General features: G+C 36.3%; 1 protein-coding gene across 1 annotated transcript in view; it reads left to right on the forward strand.

Moving 5' to 3' along the window:
* Positions 1 to 22,903, forward strand: part of LOC126412926 (adenylate kinase 9-like) — a 443,130-nt gene that overhangs the window by 310,759 nt on the left and 109,468 nt on the right. The window contains exon 9 of the mRNA XM_050082814.1: positions 11,950 to 12,075. Within this exon, the coding sequence (XP_049938771.1) occupies positions 11,950 to 12,075 (126 nt within the window). The remainder of the gene's footprint in view (positions 1 to 11,949; positions 12,076 to 22,903) is intronic.

The following is a 22,903-nucleotide window of genomic DNA, read 5'->3' on the forward strand; positions in this document are numbered from 1 at the left end:
CAACGGCAAGAAATTTCTCTCTGGCTTGAAAAACACTCAGTTAGGTGTTCCACAAGGTTCAATATTAGGGCCACTGCTTTTTCTATATTATATTAATGATATGCCATGTCAGGTCCAGTCTGATACTATCCTCTATGCAGATGACTCAACAGCTGTAGTCTGTTGTAAAAATGAGGTAGACCTAATTCGTCATATTGAACAAACACTTGGGAAAGTGGAGGCATGGGTTAAAAAACTATAACTCGACATTAAATTTTACAAAAACGGAAATTGTTCATTTTACCACAAAACAATCTGCACAGTCTATAAGTGAAATAAGGTATAGGGACAAAAAATTAGAGACTGCAGACTGTGTCAAATTCCTTGGCATGTTAGTCAATAAAAACCTGTTATGGAGTCACCATGTGTACAACATACTGGGTTGACTGAATAGCCTTGTATATATTATGAATATCTTGTATAGTATTACTGATTTAGCTGTAAGAAATACCGTATATAATGCATATTTTGTTTCAGTCATTAGGTATAGCATAATTTTCTGGGGGTCTGAAAAAACAAATTTACTTAGAGCTTTTAGACTACAAAAAAGAATCATCTGAGCAATAGTGGGAGCAAAACCAAAGCAACATTGCAAACCTTTATTTGTAAAACTGGATCTAATGAGCATTCCAAGCATATACATCTATGAAATTCTCACTTTCACAAAAAGAAACCCACAACTTTTTGAGGGCAACTTCTTCTTGCATCAATATGATACTAAACATAGAACAAGCTACATGTTACCTACCCACCATTTAAAATCGTATGAAAAATCCCATACTATATGGGCATGGAATTTGTAAATAAAATATGGAAATATATGGATGACCCAAATGTAAAAGGTACCAAAAGAGACCTGGAAAAGTATCTGAAAGATTTTGTTACTATAGTGTAGAAGATTTCATGAATGGCAACAATGCATTATAATTGTAATTAAAATACCTCTTTTAAGATGTTACACCATATATATTATCAGTTTATTGTCTATTTTTAGTATTGTTATATATAGTGTAAAACTGACAAGTCACCTATGTCACAATCTTTGATTGTATAGGGCATGTTATGTGATAATAAAAATTGAATTGAATGGTTTGAAACTGAACATTGCAAAAACGTATATGGTACATTTCAAAACCAAACATTTGGAATGTGTGGATCTTAAAATACACCATCACAATCATCTTATGGAAGAAGTTAACACAGTCAAATTCCTAGCACTAAATGTGGACAACAACTTAAACTGGAGTACACATATTGAGTTCCTATCAAATAAATTAAGCAGCTTTGCATTTGCAACGCAAATACTAGCAACCTTTACTGACATGAGTACACGAAAAATAGCATATCATAGTTATTTTGAATCTGTCATTAGGTATGGTATCATTTTCTGAGGAAATGCAAGTAGTGTATCTCGAATACTGAAACTGCAAAAGAAAATTATAAGATACATGTGTAGTGCACAACAAACAGAATCTTGTCGCCCATTATTTCAGAACCTGCAAATCCTAACAGTTTCCTCCATAAACAATTATGAAATTATAATCTTCGTACACAGCAGAAAAACATTATTTGAGGAAAATCATTTTAACCACACATACAACACAAGAAATAAAAATAATTTTATGTTACCCACACATCATTTGAAATTATATGCACGAACTCCACAGCATGTGGGGAAGACAATATATAACAAGCTAATGGGCAAAAATATATTTAATATAGAGCCAGAGAGTCTAAAAATAAGGCTACAGCAGATTCTGTGGGAGAAATGCCACTATTCAGTAGAAGAATTCATAGAGGCAAGGGGTAATTAATTGTTAGTCTTTTATTGTATGTGTAACAAAATTGTATTATTATTATGATACCATTTGTTAAAATCAGTTGTAATTGTTAGTTTTTTATTGTATGTGTATTTTTATATTGCATTATTGTTATAGTACCATTTGTTAAAATCCGGTGTTGTATGTATATGGTAAAACTTTACCAAAATTTTGACGTGTCTCCTGTACCTGAATCAAATGATTTAGATTATGTACATTATGAGACTAGTAAACCACAATTCACAATTCAATTCACAATTATTTTTAACCTCAGTCCATTCGTTAAGATCTTCCTCCAATTTTGAAGTTTGTTCCTTTAAATACTTGCCAATACCCTTACAAGTTTTTTTGTTGTTTTGAAATCTGTTATTTTTGCAGACAGATTCTCGATCTGTACACCAGTTTTCAGACAACTACTTTCACAATTACTGACTCTATTTGATAAATCGATATGCACTTGAGAAATAATATCACATTTATTGCCTATTTCATTGATTTTCCCCACAAGTTCAAAATGTAATTCATTGAATCCTTGGATACCTTTGATATAATAATTAAATCAAGACCCTATGCTGTTGACAGGCGTTGATATACATCAACGGGGACAGCTGAAAATGTGTGCCATGACCGGGACTCGAACCTGGGATTTCCTGCTTACATGGCAGACGCTCTATCCATCTGAGGCACCCAGGGCACAGAGGACAGTGCAACTGCAGGGATTTATTCCTTGCCCACTCCCCATGAGACCCACATTCCCAACTTAATGTCCACACACTACATTCATTATGCCCCTGCCCATTAGAGTCATTACTCACCGCAGACAATCTTACCCAGTCCCGTAAGAGTTCAGGCAATGTGTGTGCATCCAGCATAGAGGAAGAAGGTCAATGGCCAGTTAGCCTTAACTATATGGAGATGGTATCTGTTCTTTTGGACATGTATGAAAAAAACAGATACCATCTTCATATTAGATACTTTTGTTTCAAATTCTTTGAACTTAGCATTTAATTGTCCTTCCCAATTAAGTTGTAATTCCTCAAACTTCTCATTTAGGGAACCCATTTCCATTTTCAGTGAACCCATGTCTGTGTTCAGTGAACCCACATCCATTTTCAATGAACTCATATCTGTTTTCAGTGAAATCATGTCTGTGTTTAGTGCCACCAACAAATCAAATATCTTAGTGTCCCTGTCCATTACCATGTTGGTGGGCACATTTACTTCACTTGGGCCACTGGCTGCGGCACCTGTCTCCCTATCTGTTTCAGTATCATGCACATCACTTTCACCCAAACACGGTGCTTATGGTTCTATCTCTCCCACATCTGATATTTCATGGCTCCCCTCTCTTAGCTCATGCAATATCTGTCCCACATTTAATTCCTGAAATGCCTCACCCCGTGGCACAGGTTCAGTTTCATTATCACTACTCCCTACGCCCATGTTTTTCTTACTCTTATTCAAATCTCTTTTTCTTCAAGTAAGCATTTTCACAAATTAAATCTCCCAACACACTGCTGCTACTGATGTTGTGACAACACACACAAAAGAATACAATAATGGGTTTCAATTCACTACTCTACTCATACCTGCGGGTCTTGCATTTCATTAACGAGTACTTATTTGGTCGGTCCCTGAGAAGTTAGACATTGTGGCCAGATGTCTCCTGTGCTGCAATATACTCAGGCCAACTTGTTGGGCGCCAGATGTGACCTCCCCTCTCCTTCTTTCTCTCTCTTGCTCTCTCATCATCATTTTCTTCTTTTCTCCTCGGCTGTCCATGCCCTCTTCATTTTTCCTTCATTGTACCATGGCTACAACCCAGGCTTTTCAACAAAAGGGAGGGAGAAGGGGGTACATATGTGGTTGATCACAATGACATAGTGCTGTTTGTGAGTGTCACCCTTATCTTCATTTTGGGAAGATTGATGACTAAAGCTGAAACATTTCTCTAAAAAAGGTAAGTGCTCTCTTTTCCAAAGGGTGAAAATTGTAGTGTAGACTATAATTTTTATAGATCTACTGAACTGAAGGAACACGACACAGTTTATAAAGTTTCAACTTCAGATGAAGTTTATTGTTCCAAAGGAGCTGAAACAAAACTCATCCATTCCAAATGTCATTCAAAACGAGCATAGTTAGTTTTCTAGTGTGTGTGTAGAGGTCACCAATGATTGGAATGATCGTTCTGGTAATTCCATTAGAATCTGTTTATTCGTTGCTAACCAAAGTATCAATCAATTAACTACTCCATGATTAATATATGTCATATTAAAACAGTAAATATATGTTGTATTCAAACAGTAAATCAAACCCCATTTACTGTAAGCACCAAGAACAACTACTGTAACCTCCAATAATAGTTTAATAATTATTACCAAGTTAATGTCAAGAATATATGGGGAGTATCAATTAATCCTTCATGCGACTATAACGTGCGATAGCCTACTGTGTATCTCAAAATTCGTGTCGTTATTTCAAAGTCCACATGCAATATATTTATAAGAAAGTTTGGCCATGGCTCTCTAGAATGTTTTCCAAACCAACTCCAGATTATGGATTATCAGTTTTAGGTCAATTATTTAAAATTAAAGAAGACCCGTGCTCGATTACAACTTGTCTGCGCACTTGAACAACTAAGAAGATATTATCTTTTTCAAAGAAAAAAATCATGCATAATGCAGCATTGTGATCTGCTATGTCAAAAAAAACTCATTACCTATTGATTCTTGTACAGTGTCAATCGCTCAGCAAAGATTGCACTACAAAAAAATCTCGACTTGGGATGACGTCACACATTAGTACCTGTTTTGATTCTCCTACTCTCATGTGACACAAAGTATATCTGACTTTAATGGACATACCGACAAGGTTACTGCTTAAAGATTTTGTGGGCTACTCAGACGATTACCCATGTAATGCTACAATGATTCGAAACCCCACTCATGATGGAAATGTATTAGACCAAATGGCAACACGTGTACCTGACCTCTTTGAGATTGTCCACATCAAAACTGATATCAGTGACCATAATGCGCTGGTTGTAGCAACGATGATTACCAAAGTATAAAGGCCAACTGAAACAAGTGTAGAGATATATACATTCAGTAAATGAGATAAAAAAGCATTAGTTTCATATCTCAGTGAGGAACTTGAGACATTCAGGACAAGACAGGAGCTTTTAGTGAATTGGCGTCTCAGGTTAAAAAAAAAAAAAAAAAAAAAAAAAAAAAAAAAAAAAAAAAAAAAAAAAAAACAGAATGAAGCTCCAGGGTTGATGGAATCCCTATCAAATTCTACACTAAATATGTGACAGAATTAGCACTTATTTTATCTATATCTAACTCAGATACCTTGAATAAAAGATAGTGTCCAGAAGTTGGAAGAAAGAGCAGGTAACACCTGTTTACAAGAAGAATTGTAGAAGTGATCCACAAAACTAGCATCCAATATCCTTGACATTATTTGTTGTAGAGCCTTAGATCATATTCTGTGCTCAAACATAATAAGAAATCTTGAATAGTATGACTTCATCCATGCCAACCAGCATGATTTACGAAAAAGACAATCATGTGGCGCCCAACTCACACTTTTCTCACAGGACACACTGAAAGCCTTGGATCAAGGTGGTTAGGTTGATGGAATGTATATTGATTCCCATAAAGCATTTGACTTGGAATCATATATACACTTATTGTCAAAGTTTGTTCATTTGAGGTACCAAGCAATAGTTATGACTGGGTTGTGGATTTTTTGGTAAGGAGGACACACTAAGTTATCTTGGATGGAGAGTCATCAACAGATGTAGATGTGACCTCAGGTGTGCCCCAGGGGTGTTTAGGACACTTACTGATCATTTTGTATGCTAAAGATCTTTTGCACAATATTGATTGTAACCTCTGACTAATTTCAGATGATAATATTTCTAAGTGGGGCAAAGACTGGTGGCTTGCTTTAGATTTTCAGAAATGTAAAAGTGTGTGCTTCACAAATTAAAAAATGTAGTAGCGTATGATTATAATATCAATGATTCACAGTTACAATTGTCAATTCATGCAAATATGTGGGTGTAAAACTTTGGAGGGATATGAAGTGGAATGATGTCATAGGCTACGTCATGGGCGAAGCATCTAGCAGACCTAAGTTTCTTGGTAAAATAGTGGGGAAATGCAAAAAGTTTACAAAGTAAACTACATACAAATTACTCATGTAAAGCATCCTGGGATATGGCTCAAGTGTGTGGGACACATAGGAAATATTGAATGTATACAGTGAAGGACAGTACAAATGGACACAGGTTTGTTTGATCCATGGAAGAGTGTCACAGCAGTGGTGAAGAAGCTGAACTTGTAGACTGTTGAAGATAGATGTAAAGTATCCCGAGAAAGCCTACTTACAAAGTTTCAGGAATCAGCTTAAAATGATGAGTCTAGACTATGCTACAATCCCTTTCCCTTTCCTACAGAGATTGTGAGGGCAAGATTAGATTAGTTACAGCACATAAGGAGGTACTTTAATAATAAATTTTCCAACACTCCATATATGAAAAGTATTGTGAAAAAACCTTAATATTTTTGTATTTGTCCAAGAATCATTTTAGTACATTGTTTGTACATGTGATATAGGACAGTGGTTCAAAATGGCTCTGAGCACTATGGGACTCAACTGCTGTGGTCATCAGTCTCCTAGAACTTAGAACTACTTAAACCTAACTAACCTAAGGACATCACACACATCCATGCCCGAGGCAGGATTCGAACCTGCGACCATAGCGGTCGCACGGTTCCGGACTGCGCGCCTAGAACTGCGAGACCACCGTGGCCGGCAAGGACAGTGGTAAACCTAGTTAATTTACAATACAGTTGTTATTTTGACTACATTGTTGACATAATCAAAATGCGTAATAATGTAGGTTGGTGGACTACATTGATTCTCCATGTGACAATAGCAGTTATTAAGTGAGATAACATGATAAACACAATGTAAACTATATTATGAATTGACAATAAGTAAAATTTGATAAATGAGGTTTACTTATTATGATGTTCCATAAATTCAGACGAAGAATAGAAGCAGTGGTCAAGCAAGAACTGTTTAAACTTTATTTTAAATACATTCAATGTTAGTAAGCATTTTAGGTAAGAAGGCAAATGGTTATATAACATAGCTCCAGTATGATACACTCCTATTCTGCATAAGTTTGTATTTACTGTGTTCATATGTAGGTTCACCTTCTGCCTAGTTTCATGAGTGTGTATATCATAGTTGTGACTGAAGAGATTTCCCTTTTTGAAGATGCTCCCTTTTGCAAAAATTAGCATTTTGTATATATACAAGCAAGGCAGAGGCAATATTTTGATAGTTTTAAAAAGGGGTTTATAGGAATCCTTGCATTTAGCTATTTTTATCACCCTGTTAATCTTTTTCTGTATTTTAAATATTTTTGTAGAATTTGTGGGATTCCCCAAAAAATTATTCTGTACAGAAGTACTGACTTTATATCACAATGGTACATTGTCAGCACTGATGAGAAGCTTGTATTCTGTTATTTAAATTGTTTAGGTGCACGTCGTACTACAGATTTGCCTGAACATGAATGCCTACAGATTTTGTGACTGACCTTTGACATATTTTTTCCTTCAATAGTGAAGACAGAGTTTGCAGGATGACGGTTTTGTGTGGTGTGGAAGTTAACTGCCACAGTTTTTTCAGAATTTATGATGAGCCTATTGGTTTTAAGGTGTGCATAACTGTCCTTTCTGTTATCTTATGTAGGAAGCTATTGTCATATAATGATATGAATTCATCATGGAATAGTTTAAATTTTATTTCAGTACTTTGCTCCTTATAAATTTCATTCAAGATCGTTTCTTATAAACTATATTTAATAACATTTGTCCTGGAGTCATTCACACACTGATTTCCACTGAGGAGTGTTTACACTGGAAAGTACTATCTTTCTTACCTTAACTAATTGTACATCATAGTCAGAGAGGACATTTGTTACTGAGTATACAGTTGTTATCTTGCTTTGATCTTCATCAAAGAAAATATTATCAGTTGGATTCCTACTGTCTTTATCTGACCAAAATGGAAATTTAGTTACTGAGATAAAATTGGAGGATCCTTATAAGCTTGAAACTTCATTTTTCCTATTAGAGCCCTTTAGAAAACCTACATTGAAATCACCTTAGACCATTAACTGATTACTGCTGTCTGATAGACAACATAGTAAGGAATCCATGTCTGCATTTCATAAACAGTTCAAAATTTCCCAGTGTGCTCTGCCTCAATATATATAACAACCCCTCCTTTTCCAATATTAGTCCAACATGAGTAATAAACTAGAAGGTAATGTATTATATTCAACTTGTATAACCTTGTAGTTATGTGGTGCTGAGACAGGCACAGGATGTCTATGATGTCTGTTCAAGAAATTCCAGAACTTTGTCCACAAAAATTTTCTAAGCTTCACTTTTACCCATTGCACATGATCTCCTTCGAAATACTCTCCTCCACAATTTATATGCTGCTCACAATGCTGTTTCCACTTCCAGAAGCAGTCTTGGTATGCCTCTTGCCAGATTGCATGAAGCACCATCTGCAAATGTTCTTTTATCTCATCTATTGTTGCAAATTTTTGTCCTTTCAGTGGGGGTGTTCAACAATGGAAATAAAAAATAGGCAGCAATGGTAAGTCTGGAGAGTACAGATGATGAGGCAGCACAGTGATTTCATTTTCTATGCAACAGTCATGCACCAACAGGGGTGAATGTGTGGGTGCATTATTGCGATGCAAGAGCCATGAATTGTCTCACCCCATTTCAGGATCTTTCCTTCTCATATGTCCTTGCAGGAGTCACAAAACAACTCAATACCATCATCAGTAAACTATTAGCAGGACTCTGACATTTGACCTAACCTGATGAGCTTTTTTTTGGTCATGAAGAATCTTTCCTGACCCATTGTGAAGATGGAACCTTGGCCTCAACATCTTAACCCTAGAACCACATCTCATCACCAATTATGGTTCTATTAAAAAACATCTTGTCCTCATTTTCATGTTCCAAAAGCTCTTCACAGATTACTAGTCAAAGGTCTTTCTGGTCTTGAGTTGTGAGCCATGGAAAAAACTTGACAGCAAGATGAGACACTCCAAGCTGCTGTGTCAGGATTTTGTGACATGATCCAACTGAAATGTTACAATCTTCTGCACTCTTCTGGACAGTTGGTCTTTGATTGGCATGCATAATTTTGTTGACATTTCTGACATGAGTGTCATCAGCAGACGTCAAAGGATGGCCTGAACGGGGGCCATTTGAATTTCCAACCGGCCATTTTTAAACAATGTCAGCCATTCGTAACACCAAGTATGGCTTAAGCTCTCATGACTGTAGGTTTTTGACATCATTTGGTGTGTCTCTGTAAAATTTTTCTTTTTATGCAGACACATTGCTCCTCTAACTCTGCCATCTCAAAATTCATGAACTGTGTGACGCAACAGTTTACTTAGTATAACAAAACCTAACAGACGTACAACAGTGAAACTTCCAGCAGTGACACCAACCACATTTCACTTCAACACATCATTGGTGCAAGATTATGAAGGCTTCATAATTTTTTTGAACAGACCATGTATTGTTTCAGAACTCTCAGTCTTGTAGACACTCACAAGACTGTTCTACTTTATTACTGAATCCTCTAAAATTCTAATTAAGTAAGCTAGCTTTACTTTTCTGGTCATTCTTAAGCATTTTGTTGGGCTTTTCCCTTATTTTAACTCCTTTCGTAACAGTGTTCTGATTCTAACCAAAACAAGGTACCTGACAACATTAATCACTGGGATCTTACTCTGTGTAAAGGAGGCCACCACACATTTTGAGTAAGAAGCTGAGCCAGCCTGTCTTCCCTCTCCTACTCAGGTGTAGACAGTGTCTAGTAATCCCCATCTCCCATTGTATTCATATGAAATTTTGATTCAGTCAGCATCAGCAGCCTGTTCAATTTAGTTTGAAATGACCCTCATACATGATTCTTTGCTCATGTAGTTTTTCTTTTTAGTGACAAAAATAGGCCTCCAATTGTAAATGCCTGGTGGTCATGTATAGCTAGCTTTAAAACAGCTGTTTTGTAGGGAAGATTGCTCTTGTTTGTTATAATGTTATCCAGACATTTTTTGCTGTTGCCAATTTCTGTAGCTGTCTCATGAATGAGTGGAGTCAGACTGAATTCATCTAGTACAAGATGTAGCTCTTTATAGCTGTAATCATGGGTTAGTAAGTCTATATTTATATTTCATGTGGTTAAAATATGTACGCAGTCACTCAGTCCTGAAAATGTGCTGTTTGTAATTATGTACACATACAAAAGTACATTAAAGCACAATAGCTTTTAAAATTATTAGTTCCTTCCTTGGAGCCACAAGTAGGTGATGGGGAGTTTAGGTCGAGGATGTTAAAGAGGAAGATATTGTCAGTCAGGTCGCTAGAATGAGAGAAGTCCACCTGTGATGTGAGTGAAGGGAAACAGTGATAAAGAGGTAGACATCAGAAAGAGTAGGAGGATCATAAAGTGTAAGAGGCCCAAGATAATATTTCCAAACGCTAGAGCAGTTTTATGTACTGTTGTTTATGTGTACTGGTAGCACTAAACTTCTCACTTCCTGAAGGTAAATGCTAGTCACCAATACAGTCCCACTACGCACAGAGACTGTCAACCTGTTATAAATGTGTTAGCATGTGTTAATCTACAATTAAAATTACCATGAATGTCTTTCACATGATTGCAGTTTTCCCTACTCACATTATTTAATTTTACTGATTCTTGTATAATGGTCCAGATTGATACACAGTTACTGAACGCTCCATGTTGTAAACCTTAAGTTCTTATACAGTATTCCATGGGGTTAATTTAATATCTCCATTTCTGAAAACTTTATATGCATGTTATCAAACCTTGTTTCCATAGAGGCTAACCCTGTGTCCACATCCTCTTGTATCTCTTTTATTGTTTTGATCCATTTCAGTCATACATAGTATTCATCCTAGAAAATCCATTAATCACTCTTTTTATAATGTTTTGAATCATATCAAACAAATTGCTCTTCCCACTCTCCAAGCACTCACTTATTTTGGTGACAAACAATTTATTAATGAACTACTCAGCACACTCACAAAATAGTGTGTAGTCTCAATGTGTGTCCCATTTCAGCTGCCTTATGGCTATCATCCTACATCTAGTGTTGGTGAATAACTTCCTGTAAATCAGTCATGATGATGTAATGTATTTGAATGTCTGCCACATATGGAAGCAAGGCTGCAGCTTATCCCTAACTGCAGGTGCAAGGCTTAGAATGCTCCAATTGTTAATAAATGAACTGCAGGCAGTTGCTCACAGATCCATAATGTAATTGATAATCTGCCTACATTCTTCATGATCTCAACAGCTGAGTGCAGCATGGCCCAAATGAGGCACATTAGCAATTTTTCTGTACCTTGCCTTCTATGATTAAATGCGTCTACAGTCTGCACATTAAAGTAGTGATGTCTGCTTCTGATGACACTGTTTTCCAGTGACTCTGGCCTATCCCAATTGCAGCAAGCACATAAACTGGGGTATTATTCCCCTCAGAATCTTCTTTAGAGTTAAAAGCAAAGATTTCAGTCTTGTTGAATTATAGTGAACAACTTGTAAAGAGTCACTTAAAATTTACATGGTATTGTGTAACTCATCATGGTAAACTTGCAGTGTTATTTATATTTCAAGAAAATTTCAAAGCATTACACTGAATAAATAATGAATGATGATGTCATTACAATTGCACTTCTATTAAGAACACTGTACTTTTCACCCATTACAAAAATGATGTATCTATATTACATTTTTAATACAGTGACTAATGTTTTTTGCTACACATGAACACAGTTACAAAAATATATTTTTTTCTTTTATGGTCTTTGTATAGTATTTTTCTGAGAAGTTTCCTGGAAAATTTACATTCTTGTTTTCCATTCCTTTTTATAAATAATAAGTATAATTTTTAAAGATCCACCATGACTTGATATGTTTCTCAATTTCTTCTTTTCTTTAGCTAGCAAAGAAAACTGTGATTTGTTTATGAAAGACCCAATGAAGTACATAAACCAAGAAAGCTATATTCCAAACTTACCTATAAAATTGGCAATTATAGGACCTCCAAAATCTGGAAAATCAAAGTGTAAGTAGTGATGAGATCATTTCAAAAAAATTCTGGAAAGTTTTGAAAGTAACTTCACATTTTTTTTAAATATATATATATACAGCATGAATGTAGCCAGGTATAACTGGATATGAAAACATTGTCAATTTTTGTGATGGCATAATCGCATTTCATGTTTTGTAATGGAAAAGAGACTGTGAAACTGTCAAATGTATTACATGCATTTTGCTGCTAAATAATGATCTGCTTACTATTCTCCCTGTCATATGTCAAATAAAGTGATATAGGTGTCTAAGCATTGGCACATTACAAAGCAGAAACATACCGCAAAAGCAAAGTAAAAACATACCTTACAAGTCACCTTTACAATTTATTAAAATATTTAGCATGACACAAGTAAATTCTGGGTAACACTAAGGTTCATACAAACAAATTTTAAATTTTCCTGCTGACAGGGGGGGGGGGGGGGGGATGGGCTTCATAATGCGTTTAAAGAACACAATATTTGAATATTTGAATGATATCTGCCCACTCTGATTTAGGCTTTATGTGTTTTCTATGTATCACTTCTGAAGAACACAGACTTCCCTTCCCATGTTTGCCCAACTAAGATAGTTCTCTGTCCCTAATGAGCTCCAAATTGATGACACATTAAACATTAATATGAGACATGTACACAAAGTTAGTATAACTTTGGAAAAAAATCATAAAGACTTTTCATCAAACCAAAATTTGTGTTTATGAGGAAGAGCACGTCTTAAACATATTTTCTACATAGTTGCCACCATTGTTCAGACATTTGTCTTTGCGAGAAACTGACTTTTCTATGCCCTATTCATAGAAAGATGTGACCAGGGAAGACAGCCACAACTGCGCTATCCGTGATCTGAAGGCTGACATATCCATCGTCATTCTTCCGGCGGACAAGGGTTCCACGACCGTGGTACTTGATCGTCGGGAGTATGTGGCTGAGGGACTGTGTCAGCTTTCAGACAACACCACATACAAAGTTTGCCAAGGTAATCCCATTCCTGATGTCCAGGCAGAGCTTCAAGGAATCCTCAGAACCTTAGGCTCCCTACAAAACCTTTCACCTGACTCCATCAACCTCCTGACCCCACCGAAACCTTCCTACCTTCTACCTACTTCCTAAAATTCACAAACCCAAACATCCCGGCCGCCGCATTGTAACTGGTTACCAAGCACCCACAGAACGTATCTCTGCCTATGTAGACACCTTCAACCCATTACATGCAGTCTCCCATCCTTCATCAAAGACACCAACCACTTTCTCGAACACCTGGAATCCTTACCCAATCTGTTACCCCCAGAAACCATCCTTGTAACCATTGATGCCACTTCCTTATACACAAATATCCCACACGTCCAGGGCCTCGCTGCGATGGAGCACTTCCTTTCACGCCGATCACCTGCCACCCTACCTAAAACCTCTTTCCTCATCACCTTAGCCAGCTTCATCCTGACCCACAACTTCTTCACTTTTGAAGGCCAGACATACCAACAATTAAAGGGAACAACCATGGCTACCAGGATGGCCCCCTCGTACACCAACCTATTCATGGGTCGCTTAGAGGAAGCCTTCTTGGTTACCCAGGCCTGCCAACCCAAAGTTTGGTACTGATTTATTGATGGCATCTTCATGATCTGGACTCACAGTGAAGAAGAACTCCAGAATTTCCTCTCCAACCTCAACTCCTTTGGTTCCATCAGATTCACCTGGTCCTACTCCAAATCCCATGCCACTTTCCTTGACGTTGACGTCCATCTGTCCAATGGCCAGCTTCACACGTCCATCCACATCAAACCCACCAACAAGCAACAGTACCTCCATTATGACAGCTGCCACCCATTCCACATCAAACGGTCCCTTCCCTACAGCCTAGGTCATCGTGGCAAACGAATCTGCTCCAGTCTGGAATCCCTGAACCATTACCAACAACCTGACAACAGCTTTCGCATCCCGCAACTACCCTCCCGGCCTGGTACAGAAGCAAATAACCAGAGCCACTTCCTCATCCTCTCAAACCCAGAACCTCCCACAGAAGAACCACAAAAGTGCCCCACTTGTGACAGGATACTTTCCGGGACTGGATCAGACTCTGAATGTGGCTCTCCAGCAGGGATACGACTTCCTCAGATCCTGCCCTGAAATGAGAACCATCCTTCATGAAATCCTCCCCACTCCACCAAGAGTGTCTTTCCGCTGTCCACCTAATATATATATATATATAAAGATGATGTGACTTACCAAATGAAAGTGCTGGCAGGTCAACAGACACACAAACAAACACAAACATACACACAAAATTCAAGCTTTCGCAACAAACTGTTGCCTCATCAGGAAAGAGGGAAGGAGAGGGAAAGACGAAAGGATGTGGGTTTTAAGGGAGAGGGTAAGGAGTCATTCCAACCCCAGGAGCGGAAAGACTTACCTTAGGGTGAAAAAAGGACGGGTGTACACTCGCACACACACACATATCCATCCACAGATATACAGACACAAGCAGACATATTTAAAGACAAAGAGTTTGGGCAGAGATGTCAGTCGAGGCAGAAGTGCAGAGGCAAAGATGTTGTTGAATGACAGGTGAGGTATGAGTGGCGGCAACTTGAAATTAGCGGAAATTGCCGCCACTTATTGCCATCAAGTTGCCGCCACTCATACCTCACCTGTCATTCAACAACGTCTTTGCCTCTGCACTTCTGCCTCGACTGACATCTCTGCCCAAACTCTTTATCTTTAAATATGTCTGCTTGTGTCTGTATACGTGTGGATGGATATGTGTGTGTGTGCGAGTGTACACCCGTCTTTTTTCCCCCTAAGGTAAGTCTTTCCACTCCCAGGATTGGAATGACTCCTTACTCTCTCCCTTAAAACCCACATCCTTTCGTCTTTATCTCTCCTTCCCTCTTTCCTGATGAGGCAACAGTTTGTTGCGAAAGCTTGAATTTTGTGTGTATGTTTGTGGGTGTTTGTGTGTCTGTCGACCTGCCAGCACATATATATATATATTGATGATTTCACCTCTGGAAAGGAACTCAACAAGCAGAAAAGCAAAAAATAGTATTCAGCAACAGCTGCCTTCACTGGAGGCATCTATCTACGAAGTGGGTATGGAAAAGTTGGTCTCCTGCTAAGGCAAATGACTGAAAAATGGTGGCAACTAGGTAGAAAAATAGTTTAAGAAATGCTCTTTCTTCTAAAGATAAATTTTGGTTTGAAAAAAAATGTTTTTATGAGTTCTTTTCCAATGAGGTACTTACTTTCCAGAAATGCCTCATATTAATATTTACATGAGTACACTTATAAAATTCTCAAGTGCCATAAATTATTTTGATCCTTGTTTTTTATGTAGAGCATTAAGTACTATTTATTTATTGTATTAAATGCAGGCTAAAAAGAACATTACGGAATACTGAATTGTTTATTAATTATTAAAATTCATAACTTGCTGTGAAACAATGAATACTGCATCTAATCTTCTCTCCAGAAGAAAACTAAGAGTAAACAATTAAAGATGTCAGCAGCACAGCAGTACTTCAATGTGTTGTAACCTCTCAGCTTTCAGTACTGCCATATCAATTCACCATCATCCATCACGTCCACAGCTCGTGGTCTAGTGGCATACCTCTACCTACCTACCTACCCCTGGTTCGATTCTCAGGCGGGTTGGGGATTTTCTCTGCCTGGTGACTGGGTGTTTGTGTTGTCTTATCATTTCATCATCATCCTCATCATTCGTGACAGTGGCTAGATTGGACTGTGAAAAAAATTGAACTGTGTATAAATTGGGACTTTGTATGGGCGCTAATGACCGTGCAGTTGTGTGCCCCACAAACCAAGCATCATCATCATCTACCAAATGGCCTCCCTGCCTAAACTGTTCAGTGCTCAGGATGTATGGATGTTTAAAACTCACTTGACATCCTGCTTGGGTTTGCATTTGCAGTGTTTGCTGTTGCATAGTTGTTTGTTGAGGTGTTGGTGGAAGCAAGTTTGACATTGGTTTTGTTTTGGAGTAGTTGGTGCTTTTGTTATCATTTGGTTGGTGGCTAGGGAATTTCCAGATGGCATATATGCTACCTTGACCATGTCTATTGAAACCACTATGAGTTTTCCATTGTGGCATATTTCCATTATATGTTTGTCTCTGCATAACAACCTCATGAGGCCCATCAGTGGCCACAACAGTGGCTTGATAACAAACATCTGATCGGACAAAGTTAGTCAGGTTTCATGTCTGTTTCTTGGAGCTGTGCCCTTTTGAGTCATCTCTTGTCATAACTGATTGATAAATATTGGCAATGTGTTAGTTCCTACAGCTGTAGACATCATTAAATCAACTGGAATGCAGGTTTCCTTGCAGTATAACATTTCTGCAACAGACATGCCAATGTCTGGCTTGTAAACAATGTGTAAACCCAGTAAAACCAATGGTATTGTATGTAAACATTTGTCCCTGTGACACAATGTAGTTGCCTTCCAGGTTCAGTGCCATCTTTCCACTATTCAATTACTTTGCGGGTTGTAGCTGGTGATTTTATGGTGGTTCACCCTCCACAGCTTAGCTAAATGTTGGCGTAGAACTGACTCAAATTATCTACCTGTAACCTGACAGTGTGCACAAGAAAGGCTTTGCCATTGTCTTGGCTAAAATATCAGTGACAGGAATGGCTTCTGCCAAATACTTGTATAAACCAACAGCTGTAAACAGCTAGCACAATCCATCTGATGGAGATAGTGGCCCCACCAAGTCAATACGAATGTACACAAATCTTTAGCAACTGTCAGGAAATGTCCCCAAAAAGGGCTGGGTGTAGCATTCCAATTTACTCCTTTGGTAGGCCAGGTAGTCCCACACCCACATCTTACTGCCTTTATCTATACCACACAAAACACTCTTAATGAGATGTGATGTGTTTTATTTTTGTGGATGGTCCAAATCACGAACACTAGGAAATGCTTGCCTGTGGTAGGTTCCCAGCGCAAAATGACAATGTCTTCTTGGAGAGATGGTGCACCAAATTTTCAGACTAGAATTAGGGGGAAGATGTCCTGAACAGCCAACTTGTGGACTTCTGCCACCAAGGTCTTCAGTGCAAAAGAAAACACATCGAATGGTGAATACATAGAGAAGATGTAACACCTTTACAATATTTCCTGATTGCAGCTTTACCTTTTCAAAATGATTAAAACTTTATAACTATCCCTTCTGTGTACACTGTGATAAGAATGTAGACTGCTGGTTTCTTAAAATAGTACAACCATGAAGGTGGCATGCTAAAAATTTCAAATTGGTAAGAAGTATACTACATGCTTGTGTATGCAAAAGATTAGCATTTCTGCACAACTGCACAAAGCAAGTAGGAGTAATGCCATCTACATTCTGTATATAAAGGAAAGATTATGCTCAAGATTTCTCTTTCAAAAACTGGTTTTGCATTTTTGTTGTTTATGATGAGATAATGTTACACCCCATGCAAGAAGGAGAAATGTGTACCAACATGTGTTGGAATTTGACAACAGCTGGACCATGGTTTTTCAAGCTTGTGGAATATCTCCTCACATCCCCACAACTGAAATAGACAGGTTTGTGAGGGAAGACATAACACCACGCTGGATCTTAGCAGCACTGCACAACAAACATCTAAGGGGACAGACATACTGTTCCGTCAGTTGAACACAATCAAACAGCCATACCACATACTTAAAGTTAGAAAATTGCTTGCTTGCTGCAAGCCATGTATCCACATATACAGTGTAACAATGTCTGGAGCCTCATCCTGTATCAACATGGTAATGATTGTCTCAGCTTCTCCTGACATGGTAGCAGAGAGGCGCATGCCAGAAGTTCTGACAGCACTGGACACATACAAAGGGTTTTAATTTCGCCGTCTTTATGCATCCAATTTTTTTTAATCGTGCTGCTACACATGTTCTTGATGAACTTTTACATTTTCAGCTCTTTTGAATATTTGGCTTATTGTTGACAGTGCTTTAAAGTGCTTGGTGAATTTTTCTTTATAAAAAGGATCGTTCAAAGAATTTGTATGAAAGTTTGCTTGGATAATGGAATAAAATGCAGCACCACATTCAAAATGTTGACTGTGGCTTTTGGCAAATCTGCTTTAAGTGAGACAGCAGTTTACAAGTGGTATAAACAGTTTAATGAGGGTTTGAGAAGATGTTGAAGATGACAACCACTTTGGTCTCCCTAGCACATCAACTACTGATGACAATGTGGAATAAGTAAAGAAAATGGTTCTGGAAATTCACCATATCACCATCCGAGAAGTTGTTGTTCATGTCAGCTTATCCATTGGCTCATACCACGCTGTGATTTTGGATATTTTGGGCATGAAATGTGTAACTGAAAAGTTTGTTCCAAATTTGTTGAATTTTGGCGAAGACCAGCATCATATAGATAATGCTGAGGAATTACTGAATGAAGTTGACAGCAACCCAGAATCTCTAATGGAGATTATAAAAGGTGACTAAACATGGGTGTACATGTATAACATTGAAACCATGATCCAGTCATCCCATTGGAAACTGCCTGAAACATGAAGACTGAAAAAAATCAACATTCTTGATCACATGTGAAGTTTCTTCTACCTGTTTTTTTTTTCAATTACAATTGGATGGTGCATCATGAGTTCCTGCCTTACAGTCATACAATCAGTAAGGCCATTTTTGTGAAGTAATCCAAAGAAAATGACCAGAATTGAGGCAAAACCTATCATGGAAACTGCATCACAATAATGCTCCCACTCAGACCTGAATGCTTGTTAGTAGATGAAATTTGCCACAGGTAGGACTACTGCCAAATTTCCGCTACTGTGACTGATTTCTTGGTCAATAGATGGTGCTTTATGTGTCTCAATGCAGCATCATGCTGTGCTTGTAAAACTGTATTACAAGAATGATGACTGTGCATACATCGCTCTGCAGAAGTTCCTGACTCTGAAGGATTTGAAAATAGGTGTTGGTCCGATGACTGCCATGGGCCTGGAGAAAATGATTCGCAAAATTCAAAAACACAGGTTCTTTTGGGGTGCAACCAGGTACAGGAAGGAAATGAATTGATTCAATGTCAGTGGAAGCAGTGGCCACAGCAATGCAGGAGGAGATGAGTGATGGTGTGCAAACATGTAGTGCACGGAGAATTGCCCAAACATTGGACATATCCATACGTACAGTGCATAATAAACCTACAAAACACCCTTCTTTGCTGTCCATTCAAAATTACCCATGTGCACAAGTTGCTTCCTGTTGACCTGCCAGCAAGAGAGACTTTTGCTTTAGAATTTCTTGCTTACATGGAAGTGGACAATGACCAGCCGTGGAAGATTTTGTGGACAGATGAAACCCACTTCCACAACACACAGAATTGTTGAATATGGGCAACAGAAAATCCACACGCAAATCAACCAGCACCACTTCATCCTGGAAAGATCACTGTGTGGTGCAGATTTATAGCATCATTTATCATAGGGCCATATGTTTTTGAAGAGAGAGGTGCTTCCAGTCCTGTTACATGTATCGTCACTGGTAAGCACTATGAGTGTCTTTTCCACAACCATGTCATTCTAGCTCTCCAACAGCATGGATATTTGGATGGGATCATTTTAATGCAACCTCCACACATTGCAAATCCAGTTAAGCAGCTGCTGAAATGCCATTTCGGAAATGCTAGAATTATCAGCTGCTATTTCCCTACAGCCTGGCTGTCCTGATCACCTGATCTTAATCTGTGTGCTTTCTGGCTGTGGGGCTATGTGAAAGATGTTGTGTTCAGTCTTCTGATTGCAAACTTAGCTGCATTGAAGGCACACATTCTGCAACACATTCTGAGCATAACTCTGGAAACACTTTGATCAGTTGTGAAACATGCTGTTTCTTGATTTCAGTTTGTTGCAAAAAACGGTGGACAGCATATTGAATATGTTTTGCAACAGTCACATGGAAATTAATAATCCAATTTGAATTTGACTGATGCTTTTTATGCAGTTTTTGGCCTCAGGACAATTAAAAACTGCTGTGATTGATGCTTTTTATGTGATTTTTGGCCTCATCCTGGATTTTCCATTTTTTGATTAATATTGTATTGCATTTTCCATCACATATTGGATAATCTGAACCATCAGCTTGAATAATTTTGAAACCCAAAGATTATTGAGTGTGATTAGGACGAACAGCCTATTCCAATATTTATATTAATTTATACCTCTTTTTTATAAAGAACAAAATTTTTAACATTTATAAATATTAAAGTTTTTAAATATATTATAACATTATTTTTTGGTAGCCAACTATTATCGGAATTATCAAATCCTAACCATTTAAATGAAACTTAATCGGATTTCTTCTTTAAAATTTTTTTTGCAAGATATATAAGCCTATCTGAAAAATTCGTTTTTGTAGTTCTCGTTCATAAAAATTTCCTTCACTTCTTCTCGACTTATATGTAACTGGATTGGAATAACTAATGCTTTTAATTTAAAAAATTTCTGTTAACCAATAAGCTGTGTCTTCTTTTTCAAAAATTCCTCTTAATTTACTTATTCTAATTTTATCTCCTATTTAAGAAATTTGGTTTATTTTTATTGTTGTAAATGAGGAACACTTTTTTATAATCAAATGTTTTGTATTATTACATTCCTCAATTAATTAGAAATTGCATTAACCTATATTTATTATTTTCTTGAAGAGCAATTTTTTTCCATGATTCTTTTTTTAGTGTTCTATTAAATCTTTCAACAACAGATGCTTTTAATGCTGTAAAGGTTGAATAGTGATTAATATTATATTTTTTGTAAGTTCTAGGAAATCTTTATAAAAAAAATTCTTTTTCATTATTTGTATGTAAATTTTTTGTAGTTCTTTTTTCAAAAGCGTAATTACATTTTTGCTAGTTATATCTTTAATTGGAGTAGTCCAAGAATATTTTGAAAAAAAACATAAATTACAGTTAATAAATATATATAGGTTTTATTTATTTTTCAGATTTCTACTAAATTTCTAAAATACTTTTTTACTAAATCAACTTGCCATAAATAATCTAGTCCAAATATAATAACATTTCTTCTTTTTGCACATATTATTTCTTCATGAACATTATTATCTTGTAAAGGGTGGGTCTTCAGACTGCATCCCATTACCTACATTTTTTTGAGAGATTTACTTTTTTGGCTTTACAGATTGAACAAATTCCTTGTCTTCCTTTTTTGTTGTTGCTCTATCTGGATGATATGTGTCAGTAATTTTTTTTATATTTTAGACACCAAATATGATTTCCTGAATGGTGAGTAGGGTTATTCATTGATATAGACAAGAAATTTAGATGACTTCACCTAATAAAATTGTTTTTAAATTACTGGTACATTTTTAATAGGATTGATTAATCTTACATGTAAAACAAATGAATTGTGTACCACCAATAAATAATTGCTATTATTTATTCTATATAACTTATCAGCCTTATTGGCATATCTAAATCATTAAATGGTAAATTTTTATATTTATTTTTGCCTATAACAATGATTTTCTTATGATTGAAGGTATACTGAAGATGCTGAAATTTTAGTTCACTCTTTCATGAATGAAAAGTCATTTATTTGTTTGTCACGTAATTTATTTTGAAGATTATTTATTCGGTTTATGCATGGAGTTAAATCCATTTATGGAAAATAATCTACAAAAGCTTTCTAATTCTTTTTTGGTAAAGTATTTTTTTCAGTTGTTGGTTGTATTTATGAATCTGATTAATCTTTTCATTAAGATATGTTTTCATGACCTAATTAATGACTTGTGTTACAATACTTGTACATTCTGCTTTAGTAACAACATTACTTAATTCTTTTTCCTAATATTTTTCAGAAACAGCATCATAGACAATTACTGAATTTTTTACAATTACTAATCTTCTAATCAATATAAATTTTAGTTGTTATAATAATCTTAACTCATTTATTTTGAGATTTTTTAATTACATTCTCTATTTTTGGAGCTATTCCTTTTTTATTTTTTCTAATTCTTTATTAAAATTTAATTCTGTTGTTCATTTTATTTTTTATTTTTTTATCAATTTTTGATTGTTTCTTATGTTGGTTCTATTCTTCTCATTCCTTATAAATATTATTTATTTTTCGGAATGAATTCTTCTCAGAAATCTTGTTTTGTTGTTAATTTAAGTTCTAAATTTTCTAATTCTTGATATTTTATTTTATTGCCAAAAATGTGTTATTTATTGAATTTAAAAATCTTGTAATTCATATTGTCTGAAAGTATTTTGATATGAATAAACATAAATGACTATAAATAAATTCACCAAAATTTTTTATTTTTTCGACGTTATAAAACATTTTTTCCCAAATGATTTACCAATTCTTTCAGTAAACTCCCCTCAACTGAACCAAAAATAAAATTTATATTTTTGGCCATATAATAAAAGAATTCAATGATTGTCAGCATTATCAGAAATAAATTTACTATGCCGGTTCATTTTTTTAGATTTAACAGGTACATCACCTGTCATAAAACATGTGTAAAATGTTTAATTTTTAATTCTAAGATTCTCTTTATCAAAACGTATAAAGGTTTACTATATTTTCGAATTAGTTTGTGGAAACTTTTTGTTCTTGATTTTTTCACACCGATGCCAGCTTTCTTTTCCATTGCTAAATTATGTCTTATTTGTTCTTCTAATATGTGATCTCTTTTTACCTATTGTTGTTTCTGCTACTGTACCAGCTACTGTAGTAGCAGCAGTTAAATATGATAATGCAGCCAATAATAATGGTTAAAATCCACCTCCATGTTTTA

This window comes from Schistocerca serialis, chromosome 7 (assembly GCF_023864345.2).
Source record: "Schistocerca serialis cubense isolate TAMUIC-IGC-003099 chromosome 7, iqSchSeri2.2, whole genome shotgun sequence".
NCBI classification, from domain to species: Eukaryota; Metazoa; Arthropoda; class Insecta; order Orthoptera; family Acrididae; genus Schistocerca; species Schistocerca serialis.